The sequence below is a fragment of the Schistocerca nitens genome, chromosome 6, assembly GCF_023898315.1.
Source record: "Schistocerca nitens isolate TAMUIC-IGC-003100 chromosome 6, iqSchNite1.1, whole genome shotgun sequence".
NCBI classification, from domain to species: Eukaryota; Metazoa; Arthropoda; class Insecta; order Orthoptera; family Acrididae; genus Schistocerca; species Schistocerca nitens.
In genome coordinates this window covers 367,330,724-367,344,453 of record NC_064619.1, presented here as the reverse complement: position 1 = coordinate 367,344,453, position 13,730 = coordinate 367,330,724, and the positions used below count along the sequence as shown (strand labels likewise).

Genomic DNA, 13,730 nt, shown 5'->3' with positions numbered 1-13,730 from the left:
TGCTGAGGTGTAAGTGAGGGGTCAATTGCAGGTGATAGGCGATGTAAAATCAGTCTTTCCAGCAATTTGTAAAGATGACATAGTACTGCAACTGGTCTAAAATTATTTGGATCATTTCCTTATTTGCCTGGTTTCAGCAAAACAAACACTTGACTCTTCTGCATATCTTTGGAATTTGGTTTCTGCGTACACAGTTATCAAAATGTTGGAGAATCCATTTCTTTGTATTTAAACCGAAGGTTTTGCTTTGCTCGGTTCATATATCATCCAAGCCAGCTGATTTGCCTTTTTTACTTTGTTTGATAGTCTTCTGCAGTTCTTCCATGCTGAATGATGATGTAAAGTCATTACTCTCCTCTTGCTCTTCCCTTTGCAATTTTGGTTTTTGTGATTTGTGTGTTGGCTTCCCGTTCTTCAGTAACTGATGTGCTATTTGATTGGCAGTGCTATTATGAAGTGTAATGGTCTTAGTCGGATCATTATTTAGGTGCATCACAAGTCTCCAAGCCTTATGGCTGTCTCTTTTCAGATCCAAGTTTCTATAGTTTTTATCCACTTATCCCATTTAGTCTCCCTTATTGAGGAAATAAGCTTGTTCCCTGCTTCCACAGTTGCTTCACTAAAAGGGTTTTCTTCAAATACGAAGCTGTATTCTGCTAGTAGAGTGGCTTGGTCTGAAGTAAGCCCGGGGATATAAGATGTTCAACATCCGTGAGGGATAGATATTCTCGAACATCTCTTTACAGCCACCACAAAGGTTCCATAGCATTCAGGTATTGGTTTTATATAAGATACTTCTATGCCCAGCAATTCCGCAAAACCTGACCAATCAGCCTTCTTAAAATTAAACCTTCTCTGAAAAGATACCTTCTGTCATCTTATAGCAGCAAATAATTGACATAATATTGGTCTATGCTGCGAGTTGGGTATTAGGGAACAGATAGATTGTTGGCTGATACTGCTGCTACCAAAAATTAGGTCAGGATTGTAAGCTTGCCTCCACCTGCCGCTGTTAAAAGATCAAGGCAGTTTTGCATCACGGATTACAGTCAGATGACTTGCTTCTGCCCATACGTGTACTGCCGTCCCATTCTCATCTTCATTATCATAGACCCAAATGGTACTATGATGACCATTGAAATCACCAATCACAATCTGCACGTTTATTTAGAAAATTGGGTGGTTTGTTAACAATGAATTCAGCATCAGGTGGTTTATAAAGCAATTTTATGGTGCAATTAACTGCTTCTAGAGTACGAATTTCGATGCTGTTTTCCTCTGTTAATGCTGTGGATAATATCTGGATGAACAAAGATAGCACTTCCATATTTATCATGTGGTCTTTCAATGGCGAGATGCATTCCGTCTAGCTTTGGTCCGTGCATGTCACAACTTCTGTGTGTCTCCTGTATGCACAGTATATGCCACTGGTGCTGACTGTATAGTTCTTGTAGCATTTATTCTTTGGCTGGTGTTATGCCTTGTATGTTAATATACATTGTGTCCCATTTATCTTGACCACCCTAAATAACTGTTTGTCCAGATGCAAATTACAAAATATTTCAAGCAAATGTTCTTTAGCCATCATTGGGACATCAATCAGCATGATTGCCTTCGTTGTAGCTTTGTTTTTTACAAAGATATGAACAGCATTATGACTTTTTTAAATGGCACCCTGTATTTTTTCTTCAGTAATTCATTTCCTCTCCTAAAGACCTATTCAAAAATGTATCAAAGTGTACCATTCACTGAAACACAACATTATTAATTACTTAACACAACACCAACATTGACACGCCCAGTGCTTAGTGCAGGTACTCGAGGTAATGGAACACGTCCATGTGCTGACACTGACAGAGGACAAATGTAAACATAAGTAGGATGAACACTCGTCATTCCATCAACCATCGTCAGTTGAAGAGTTGTGTGAGTAGAATGTACACTAACGAAGAGAAGGTAGAAATGCTACTCATATATGGGGAATGTAAGGCAACAGAACAGTAATTGCGATACTGTTTTCTTATATGCAGGTACATTTAGTACAGTAGTTTCGTCATTTTAAATACTGTTGTGTACAGTAGGCATACAGAAAAGGCTGTCCTTCCTACAAACTGCGTCGACATAACGTTTCTTTTATTGTTGTTGTTGAAGATAGGCGAAATGCTATGCAGGCAGCAGAACTGTATAGAGAGCGATATCCTGACAAGAACCCACCTTCCTGACAGCTTTTTTCTCATCTTGTTGCGACGCATCAGGAAACGGGAAGTTTCAACCCACAACAATGCAATCATCATAGCACTAGTACAGACGAAGCTGCTGAAGTTACTGTTCTCATTTCTGTTGCCAGGAATCCACATGTGAGCACATGACAGCTTGAACTCGAATTGGCATTCCTAAAACCAGTGTACATTGTATTCTTACACATCACCAGTTCCATCCTTAGCATGTACACCTACATCAAGAATTGCATGGGAATGATTTCCAGAATCGTGTACAGTTCTGTCTGTGGGCACAGTGGCAAATCCTCACCAACCCGAACTACTTTTCCAATGTTCTGTTTACTGCTGAATGTTCCTTCTCAAACAAAGGACATGTAAATACAAGGAACGTGCATTATTGGTCCAGCAACAACTCACGATGGCTTAGACAGGTGGAACATCAGTGTCGATGGAGAGTTATGTATGGTGTGGGATGCTTGGTACTACAATTATTCGCTCTTATTTCATCAATTGTAGTCTAAACATCACAGTGTATAACAACTTCCTCAGGTGAATTCTTCCTCCTCTTCTGGATGAAGTGCGCTAAGAACCAGAATGCTTATGTGGTATCAACATGATGGATGTCCAGCACTTGCGTGCAAGTCGTGTTCTGAACTGAAGGTATCCTGCCAGACAGATTGGTCAAGAAGGAACATTTACTTGGCCTGCTAGGTCTCCTGATTTAAATCCTCTGGACTTTTTTCTTTGGGGATGCATTGAAGATGTCTATCGCAATATTCCAACAACTCCAGAGGACATGCAGGAACATATTGTGCTTGCTTGTAATTCTCTTCGCAAGCAACACTGGAAGCAGTAAATAATTCGTTCATTCCACGAGTGCACCACTGTATCAGTGTCTAGGGTCACCACTCTGAGCACATTTGATTGTTCTACTCCTGGGCAATGGTGCAGGAGAGTCAAAGTCAATTTTGTGTTATATTTTTACTTGGTTTTCATTTGTTTTCTGACAACTCCAGCAGGTGGATGAGTTTGTGATCCCGGGCTCGAAGTTGGTGTTGTGTTATGTAATTAATAACATTGTGTTTCAGTGAATGGTACACTGTGATACACTTTTAAATAGGTCTTTAGGAGGGGAAATGAATTACCGAATAAAAATACAGGGTGCCATTTAAAAGAGTCATACCGTTGTTCGTATCTTTCTAAAAAAACAAAGCTACCACGACAGCAGTCATGCTGATTGATGTCCCCTGATGGCTAAACATTTGCTTGAAACATTTTGTAATTTGCATCTGGACAAACAGTTATTTAGGGTGATCAACATAAATGGGACACACTGCATATAATCATTAACTGTGGCCCTGAAAAGGGCTCAGGTATATCTTTCTGTGCAACCTCTCATTTCCCTTATTTTGTATGATGTTTATTTCTCCCTGTGTAGGTCAGCATCAACAAAATATTTTTGCAGACTGAGGAGAAAGCTGGTGAAAGAAATTTTGCGAGAAGATTCCACTGCAAGGAAAATCACCTTTGTTTTAATGTTGTCCATCCCAAATCTTGTATCATGTCCATGATGTACTCCCCCCTGTATCAGGATAATACAAAATGTACTCCTCTTCATTGAACTTTCTCAGTGTAATCCGTTATTCCTATCTGATAAGGCTCCCAGACTGTGCAGCAGTACTCCAAAAAGAGGACAGACAAGTGTAGCAGGCAGTCTCTTTACTGGGTCTGCTACATTTTCTGAGTGTTTTGCCAATAAAACTCTGTCTTTGGTTTGCCTTTCTTACAACATTTTCTATGTGTTCTTTCCAATTTAAGTTGTTCACAATTGTAATTCCTAGGTATTTAGTTGAATTTATAGCCTTGAGATTTGACTGATTTATTGTGTAACCAGAGTTTACCGAACTCCTTTTAGCACTTATTTGGGGGATCTCACAATTTTCATTATTTAGGGTCAGTTGTCAATTTTCGTACTATACAGATATTTTTTCTAAATCGTTTTTCAGTTTGTTTTGATCTTCTGCTGACTTCACTGGACGATAAACGATAGCATCGTCTGCAGACAACCTAAAATGGCTGCTTAGCTTATCTCAAGTTTACAGTCTTGGGTTCAGATCTTTTGTTTAGTGAGCAGTTGTATATATTGTTAAGTATGGAGCTATTGTATCAACGTACTCTGGAAGGAACCTACCTGGTAAACAGTCTGGACCGGAAGACTTGCTTTTATTAAGTGACTGAAGTTACTTCACTAATCCAAAGATATCTACTTCTAAGTTACTCATGTTGGCAGCTGTTTTCAATTTGAATTCTGGAATATTTGTCTTCTTTGGTGAATGAATTTTGAAAGGCTGTGTTTCGTAACTCCCACCAGCACACTTTACATACAACCAGAGTCTCTTTGGATTTTCTGCCAGGTTTTGAGACTAAAGTTTCATTGTGGAAACTATTATAAGCATCTCGCCTTGAAATCTATGGTAAATTTTTTATTTCTGATTATATAATCAATAATAAATGGATAACCACATAACTTTGAGTACATCTCTTTTTCAGAAGATTGTATATTCCATTTTTAGTTAACTGATAATAAAAAACTCTTCTCTTGATTTCCATAGAGGTGTTCCTCTCCTTTAATTTTTAATTTTTCCCACAGTTTGCCTACCAAGTTCTAGCAGTTAGGTCACCTACTGTCATTGATAATCTGTGTTACTTGATTTTCAAAGCTATTCGTGAAGTTTGTTGTAATTCTGGTCACTTATTTTTGTACTTTCCTTCAACTGAAGCATACTTATATTATACTGATAGCATTCTGTCATTCATAAAAGTATGTTCCCTAATAAGATTTTATAATTTTTCCACCTATTAATATGGAAATACTACAGTTTGCTCAGTGCTCGTATTTCACTGTATGACATTAAAACCTGTACTAAGTTTTTAATACCTACAAGATGTATTTTCCACTCAAATGCTTCATAGGGCACTAATGCAATATTTACTTATTATTCTTCAAGAATATTAATCAATTTCCCTTCTTCTGATCCTAAACCTTCAACACGTCATATGTCTGCAATTCAACTTTCTCCTTGTCAATTTCTGTGCTAGTACACCAACCATGATACCAGCTCTGTGTATAAAATAGTCCCCTATAAGAGGGGCTGCAATATAAAGGTTTCCCAACTTTTCTTCTGTATGCGTTCTCTCTCTTAGTCAACAGAGCTCTTTTTTAAGGTGTTGTGCATTTACCTTCCATCCCTTTTTGTTGCATACATGCAACTGCATAAATCATGCATTACATGTTGAGAGGTCATAGACATATTTATAGATAGAAATGGGTATTTCTGAAGAATTTGCTGCTACTGTGTGCTACAGTAATGTAAGATCTCGCAGACTAATATTATGCTCAAAATACTTCATTATAAGTTTCAGGTTTCTTTTGTCTTTCATTGATGTTTCTGGTCTTCATGGATCAAACAACAGAGACTCTCTTAGGACTGAATTGTATAAATGTGAAATATTTCACCAAAATAGTATTTCTTATCATCAGGAGAAATTTTAAGTTTACATAGAGAATGTATCGTGAGACTATGTTATTCATTTAATGAACGCAATTGAAAAATTAGTACATGACTAGCTCACAAAGGCAGGGGCAAACACTGAAGTCAGCCTGCTTTAACAAATAACAAAATTTTATTTACAATATCACAGATAATTTAATGCTACAAAATTGTACTCTATGGTGACTTTAGATATTGTAGGTTTCTCATTTTTTGAGACTATACATAATCTTTGTGTGTATTAAAATATTCATCTGCATGATGACATCGTTGTATGCTTGACTAGCTTCACAAAAATACCATCAAGCTCCAGTTATGACTGGTAGAAAGTGAAGAACAGTTCACTTCCTTCTTTCATCATTGTCATCAACATTACATCAACAGTAACATCCCCCCCCCTCTCTCTCTCACACACACACACACACACACACACACACACACTCTTCTATTTTTCCTTACATAACTTGTTTTAAAACAAACTGCTCAGTTTTCAAAGGAAATAAAACGTCATAAAAACAATGTAAGTGTTCATCTGATACATTTTAAATCTAACACTCAAATAAAAATGTATGTTGTTCCACCTATGAATCCACAGTTAACTGTGGACACTTGCTATGTTTTAAAATTGTACACAATACTCAGTCATGACATCATAATGTCAAATCATACTATAGGGTTAAACAGCAATTTACCATATCAGATAATCTGTAAATTATATTCCAGGCATAAAATGACAAGATGATAAATGCTCAAGGATTGGAATATAATACAATATTTCAGAAAGTGCAACATTGTTATTTACATAGTATGTAATTATAAGATTGTTGATTGCCACAGGTTCCGATGTTCAAAACACTTTCACCACGCCTCTTCTTAATATAATATACAAAAGGAACAGGCACAACTAACAGACCTTTGTAGAAGACACTCTGTTAAGCAACAATATCTGAGAGAACAGTATGTAGTAGAGATGTGCGTGACAAAACAAAATCGTACAAATTTGACAATACTATTAATGGGAATAATTTATAGCCATATTATGTGTTTTTATCTATAGTGGAATTTTACTAAAATTATCATGTGTTTTCACAGTAACCACTGCCAGTCATAATTAGTTGGTACTTGTATCTTGTTTAATTTTCAAATTATTTTTTAAATATGAGTTTCAAGACATAAACCTAACTGCCTGGCAATTTTGACAATAGACAAACATTTATTGTACCAGTTATATAAAATTTTTTCAATGGTGTTACTGTCTTAGCGGTGCTAAGGAATAAGAAGGAAGAAAGGGGTATTCCAGCACACCGCCAAGACAAGAACAACAACATGAAAAAATCATTGTATAATTAGGATAATTTTTTCTGCTGCGAATCTGAGCATTAGATTTACACCTCGACATGTTTCAAAAATAAATGGACATGTTTAAAAAATAAATAATAATAATAAATTAAGCAAATGTCAACAAACTGCAACTGTTGGAGGTTACTGTAAAACATTTTTATTAATTAATTAGAATTCTGTACATTAATATTTTGATTATTTCATTTTAAATTAGTGTGCACTCTCGTCAAAAGCCACAATAGTTAAAGTTGCATGCCACACATTACATTAACCTTGTTCCCTGAGTTATGTGGCCGTGTTCAATGTGAGTGCTTCATGAGATTGTTTCCATGGCACTAGATACCACTCTGCCAGTCTCCTCAAGCAGAACGTAATGCTGAGGAGCAGCTGGCAGGTGGCTACACTGACCTCAAGAATCAGATGATACTATCTCAGTAGCAACTTCTGTGACCACCTCTGCTGTCTCCTCAAGCAGGACATATGGGGGTGATGCAACCTCACAGTCTCCTTCTTCCCGGTAAACAATTTCCTGATGGACCACTTGTTGAGGTTCCACTTCAATCACTCCTTCGTCAACATCCCCTAATTCTGAAGTGATGACTATGCGCTCGCCATCCTCGTGCACACAGTAGCCTGCAGATCTTATAGCTTCCACTAGAGCTCCTAAAGATGTCCCTTCTGCTGTCTCTGTGGTAGCCTGTATTTCTTCTGTTACGACTTCAGATGGATCTACTTCAACCTCTGCATCCAGCACCTGAAGGAGAAAGCATTTATTGACTCATATGACATTTTAATTCACATCATTGCATAAATCAAGTCAAAATCTTAACACTGCATTAATCTTTAAGATTAAGGAGGAGGAGAATGCTTAACAGGTTTGTTTATATCAGTTATAGTATTCTAATAACTGTAGTTATCATGGATATATTTAAAAGGAGGAGAATAACTTATACTTCAGTTGCATAAATACTTGCAGATCACAGTTGAGAAAAACCTGGGTATTTCTTTAAAAAAACCTAACCCAGTGGGCAAAATTGGGTTTTATTGCCCCCCCCCCCCCCCAATATTGATGATTAAGTAGTTCAATTTAAATTCCTATGATTTACTGATTTAAAACATTAACCCATCCTTACAACTATTTTATTAGTACCTAATCTCTTGCCCTGCCATCGCACCCATTCAGAGAATCTTCTCCACCTGCAGTCTTGCTTGGTTAAAATTAAGAAATAATTTAGGAGAGAAGAGACCCAAGAAATTAATGAAGATCTATAAATCTCTGCATATAAAGTAAACTGTAATTTATAGTCATTACAATACTACATAAAGTTAAAGTTTGTTTTCTGGCAGTATAAATGTTATTTTACTGTGCTATTATATTGCAAAGTTAAAACACAACATTAAGAAAATACATAATTGACAGCAAATATTTGCCTTCAATAAAAGTGATTGTTCTTTTTAATTTGTATAAGGCTAACTATGGAACATTTTGTATGTTAATTAAATTTTGACAATTATATATATTTTAAAAAAATCCCCCACCTCAGAGGACACTACTTATACATAGCACTGTCTGTGTGGGCAAGGAAGTTTGCACACTCTTGATCTGGAGGGCTACGCTGTCAGTAAGTCCCACAACAACCTATTGGTGACTTTTCTCTTATCCTAAGTCTGTTCTTCCCATATCCCTTTCCCTGTCCTCCCATTACAAGTAAACTTTAGGGAGGACACTCTGGCATAAGGAAGCCAGCCTCCCTAGGGGAGTAAACCCTTAAAAGAAAATCAGGCAGGTTGAAAGGTCACAAAGTGGCAGCCCTGCTATCCAACTACACTTGCAGAGCCCTCATAAGGTGCCCAGGTGAATTTCCCTTACCTGAAACAGCCTCAGATTGAGATCAGATAACCAATGATGAATCCGGCGAAGAGAAGGGTTAAGAATAAATGGATTACTAATACAATTAAGGTAGCAACATGGAATGTCGGAAGTTTAGCAAACAAAGAAAAAGCTACAGAGTAACAAGTAAGTAGGACAATTAATTGAGTTATATTGATTGGAGATTTAAACACAAGGGTGGGGAATAAGCCTATCCTACAGATTGTGGGAACGATGGCAGAAAATGCCATAAATAAGAATGGAAGATTGCTTAGAGATTTTGTTTCTTTTAACAAACTAAAGATAACCTATACACTGTTCCGCAAAAAAAGATATCCGTAAGTATACATGCTCAGCTTGAGGATTTAAGACTCTTATTGAGTACATTATCATAAATTAAAAATTACATGGAAAAGTACAAGACACAAGAGTGTACAGGGGATACAACATAGGTTCTGACCATACCTTGGTAATATCTCAAATACCATAGATATGTACACGAAATGGAGAAAGAACAAAAAGTTGACAGACGAAAAGATGAAGGGAAAAATCTATAAAGTATATCTACTAAATGCACAAAGCATACAATATCTGTACCAGAAAACATACAAGATCTGTATCAGAAGAGACTTAATCAAGAAGTAAAGCAGAAGCGGAAGAAATAAAGAGAGAATGGAAAAACATAGAAAATACAGTTAAGAAATCTGCTGAAGAAGTCTCAGGAAAAACGAAAAAACTAAGGAGGATGAAAGGGTTAAAAATTTGGATATCAGAATTAGATAAAGTTATAAGCAAAAAACAAGAAGCTTATCTTAAATACTGCAATTAACCATCAGAGGAGAAACATCAAAGAAACAAGATTGAAATTTTATAAGACAATGGCAGTAAACAAAGATTACGAAAGTGAATTGTGGGTTACAAGTAAATGTCAAGAAAGTCACATACAAGCAATGGAGATGGGGTTTCTAAGAGTAGTAAGGGATCCAAAAGAGTAGACAGATTTCAGAATTTGGAAATTAGGGGGGCCGTGAACATATTTAACATCCTCAATAAAATAGAAGAAAATGGAATGAACTTGTTGAAAGAATGAGAGGAGAAGCCAGTTGAGAGAAGAAGTCAAGGATGATGATGATAAAAAAAGCCACTCTCTCCCCTTTTTATTGGGGGGGGGGGGGGGTTCGGGTTAAATTACAAAAATTGAATTGCAGATACAGAGAGGAGGGATGGGGTGGGCAGTACACTCAATGAATAGGAGTAGATTTTAATTCTTTCACCAGTGGCATCAACCACCATTTTCTTTCACATTGTCTGAAGTCTATTCATGATGAAAAAATACTTTTACTTTATTCCTTCTAAACCTGTACATTTTTTTCAGTTTTGAATATCCTCTTTATAACTTGACTCATAAGTAATCTGATGAAACACTTTAATGAAATCATTTATTGTTACTTTAAAAGAGCAGATATGATATTACATTTAGTAGAAGGTGGGGTAAAATGGTCAGGATGGAAAAAGTGTTCATAGCCTATTTTTTGCCCTGAACAGTATTGCTGTCTAAGTGATCTAGTTCTAATATACACCACTATTGTTGTTAGGTGTGAGTTTGAAGGAGGAAGCTTGTTACTACATTTTGTAATAAAAAACTTTCCTGTTTTGCAGTCGTCTGATGTAATAGAAAATATTTATTTTATTTTTGTTACCTAAGGTATATGTAGAGTAATACTTTTTTGCAATACCAGTGTTGAAACAACATATTTGGTCTATAAATATAGTTCCATATTATTTGTTTTAGTTTGATAGTTCCATCTGTGAATCAATCTCAACAAGGCATCTCATTGGAAAACATGGGCATGGACATGGGGAAAAGAGGACATGGAGTTTACTCCAATAAGATTTAGTTATGTCCACATACCATGCAAAATAGTACAGATCAGACTGATTTTGAAACCTTTTTATGTATAAAGCTATTACCTTTCATTCTGTCCCTTTGTGACAATTTTGAATTAATTTATAGTTTCTAAAATCATCTTTGTTCTATTCAGCCTAATACAAAAATTCGGTTGCAAACAGTCTGCTGTAGCTGCTTGGCATCGTTTCAAATATTAAAGCAACAAGACACCTAGAAATCAGAACAACAAACATGGGATTCTGTTGCAATGCCACTGAATACTTGATCCCTGCAGGTAGGGAAATACTTTATCCCTGCAGGAGGGAAAAGTGGTCACTATGTCAAATGCATATAGATCCTGTATATTATTTTCTTTTTCAATTAAAAATATTTAGTGTGATACCTTGTAACAATAATTTAACCGTAAACTTGTTACTCACCATATAGCAGATAGGCACAACAAAAAGACTCTCACAGTTAAAGCTTTCGGCCGCTGGCCTTCATCAGTGTTAGACACGCACGCACGCACGCACACACACACACACACACACACACACACACACACACACACACACACACAAATGCAACTCACACACACAACTGCAGTATCAGACAACTGAAACCACACTGTGAGCAGCAGCGAGTGGCGACTGGGTGGGGGTAAGGAGAGGACTTGGGTGGAGAGAGGGAGGGATGGTTTGGCGGGGGTGGCGGACAGTGAAGTGCTGCAGGTTAGATAGAGGACAGAGGAGAGGTGGGGAGGGGGGGGGGGGGTGGAAATAATGAAAAAGGAAAGAAATAAAGACTGGGTGTGGTGGTGGAATGACATCTTTATAGTGCTGGAATGGGAACAGGGAATGGCCTGGATCCACTCCCATCGTGCAGCGGTGCTGCTGCTCGCAGTGTGGTTTCAGTTGTCTGAGATTGCAGTCGTGCGAGTGAGTTGTGTTTGGATGAGAGTTTGTTTGTGTGTGTGTGTGTGTGTGTGTGTGTGTGTGTGTGTGTGTGTGTGTCATCTATTGTTGACAAAGGTCAACAGCTGAAAGCTTTTATTGTGAGAAACGTTTTGTTGTGCCTATCTGCGACTCAGCATGTGCGCTATATGGTAAGTAGCAACATTACTGTTCATAATGTTGTTACATTCCATCCTTGATTTTCCACTGTTTGGTTAGTGTGATACCTTATGATACATATATTCAAAATGTGTGTGCACCATGCTTCTATCAATAGTCATGGTTAGATGAAAATTCAATTTCCCTTTGAGAAGCCCCTTTATCAAATCCCCCTCCATTTTTCCCAATACATCCAGTCAGTAAGGAAAAGCAGTTTCTAAGGGAAACAAGAATGATTCGCAAGAAAGATGGTGAACAACTGCAGATTACTATATCACAAAGCTAATGATGACAAATCACAATTACATCTTGTTATCTATTTTGCAAAATGTAATTATTGGTTATACATCATAGAACCTTGTTTCACATAGTCAACACAATAGTAATTAATAAATTATTTTGAAGATCCTTGAACAATGAAACCATAATGAAGTCACTGAACCATACCTATCATTGTAATCAGTGGTGGCTACTGTGTAAGAGCACTGGAGCATGTGAACACCATAACTTTTGACACCTTTTGAATTTATTGGTTATTTTTCTTTGAATGCTGTTAAACGTAACATAGATGCTGCAATCTGAAAGATACGACACACATCTACCACGCTACTGCTTCTCTGACTCTGTGAAACTTGGCAACAGGATCGCGAGCACACCTTTAGTTGTGCACGGTTTAAGATGCTCTTGTGGATGCACAACTCATGTGACATAACTGCCTTATGGCCCAAGTACATGGATTTGATACACAGTTCACAATGTGCCAATCAACTAGAACTTTATATCAGTGCCACCAGGTGGTAGCACACTGTGGCATACTTTTATCTATGTTCACTTAGCATAAATCCTGCACATTCCTCAGATATGCTAAACTACTCACTATATATTGTAGTAAAATTGATTGGATGTTGGTATATGTTAAATTTGTACTGATAGCAAGCGCATATTGTGGGTTTTTGAATGAGGGTTTATTCTTGAAACACATTTTGCTCAGCATGAATGAAATACGTAACCAGCACTGTGCTTAAACTAAAAACATTTGAGCAACGCTCCACGTGGCCATGGGCCGAAACACGCTAGATATGGTTCGACAAACGTGTCACAATCATCACAACAATCATTAAACTGTGTTTGTGCAGCAGAGACAGTTTGGAAATGCTTGTAATTGGTCATGATATCTTCATTTCAACGAACCTAGTTACTCACATCAGCCACCACGCCAAGTAGAGCTTGGCAGTGGTGGGAAATACAGCACAAATTGTTCCAACTTTTAGACATTTACCAGGTCAAATCTGCTGAGTAGAGTGCTCTGGTGTCAATAAACTTAACCATGTAATATTTGTAAACACTACTGGATGGCCAACATCATTTTTCGTCCACAAACATTTTTTCATGTGAATCTCGGGAAAATTATAAATATGCTGACACAAAATCAGGTGCAAATTAACATTGTGGGCATAGGATTGTAAAACCAGGGTTGTACTGTATCCAATTTTCAACGTGGAAGTAAATTAATGAACTAATACATCTCTTAGGGATCTAGTACATTTGTCCAAAAAACTGGAAAAGCATGAAAACTCCAACTTCCACAAAAATGCAAAATGGAGAGTTGTGAAAGCTTACATATTATTTCATTATTGCCCTAAACTGTACTTAATTATGTACAAAACAACAAAATTTCCACAGAAGCATTTCTTCCTTTTGCCAGATAAGTAATGCATCTTATTATGTTGTTACTGTTATTGGCAGTGG

General features: G+C 37.0%; 2 protein-coding genes across 2 annotated transcripts in view; one reads left to right on the top strand and one right to left on the bottom strand.

Moving 5' to 3' along the window:
- The window catches only part of LOC126263364 (dynein axonemal heavy chain 10), a 1,742,213-nt gene that overhangs the window by 471,201 nt on the left and 1,257,282 nt on the right, over positions 1-13,730 (top strand). The gene's annotated exons all lie outside the window — the stretch shown is intronic.
- The window catches only part of LOC126262689 (zinc finger protein 358-like), a 76,358-nt gene continuing 68,416 nt past the window's right edge, over positions 5,789-13,730 (bottom strand). The window contains exon 7 of the mRNA XM_049959464.1: positions 5,789-7,865. Coding sequence (XP_049815421.1) covers positions 7,521-7,865 — 345 coding nt within the window. The 3' untranslated portion in view covers positions 5,789-7,520. The remainder of the gene's footprint in view (positions 7,866-13,730) is intronic.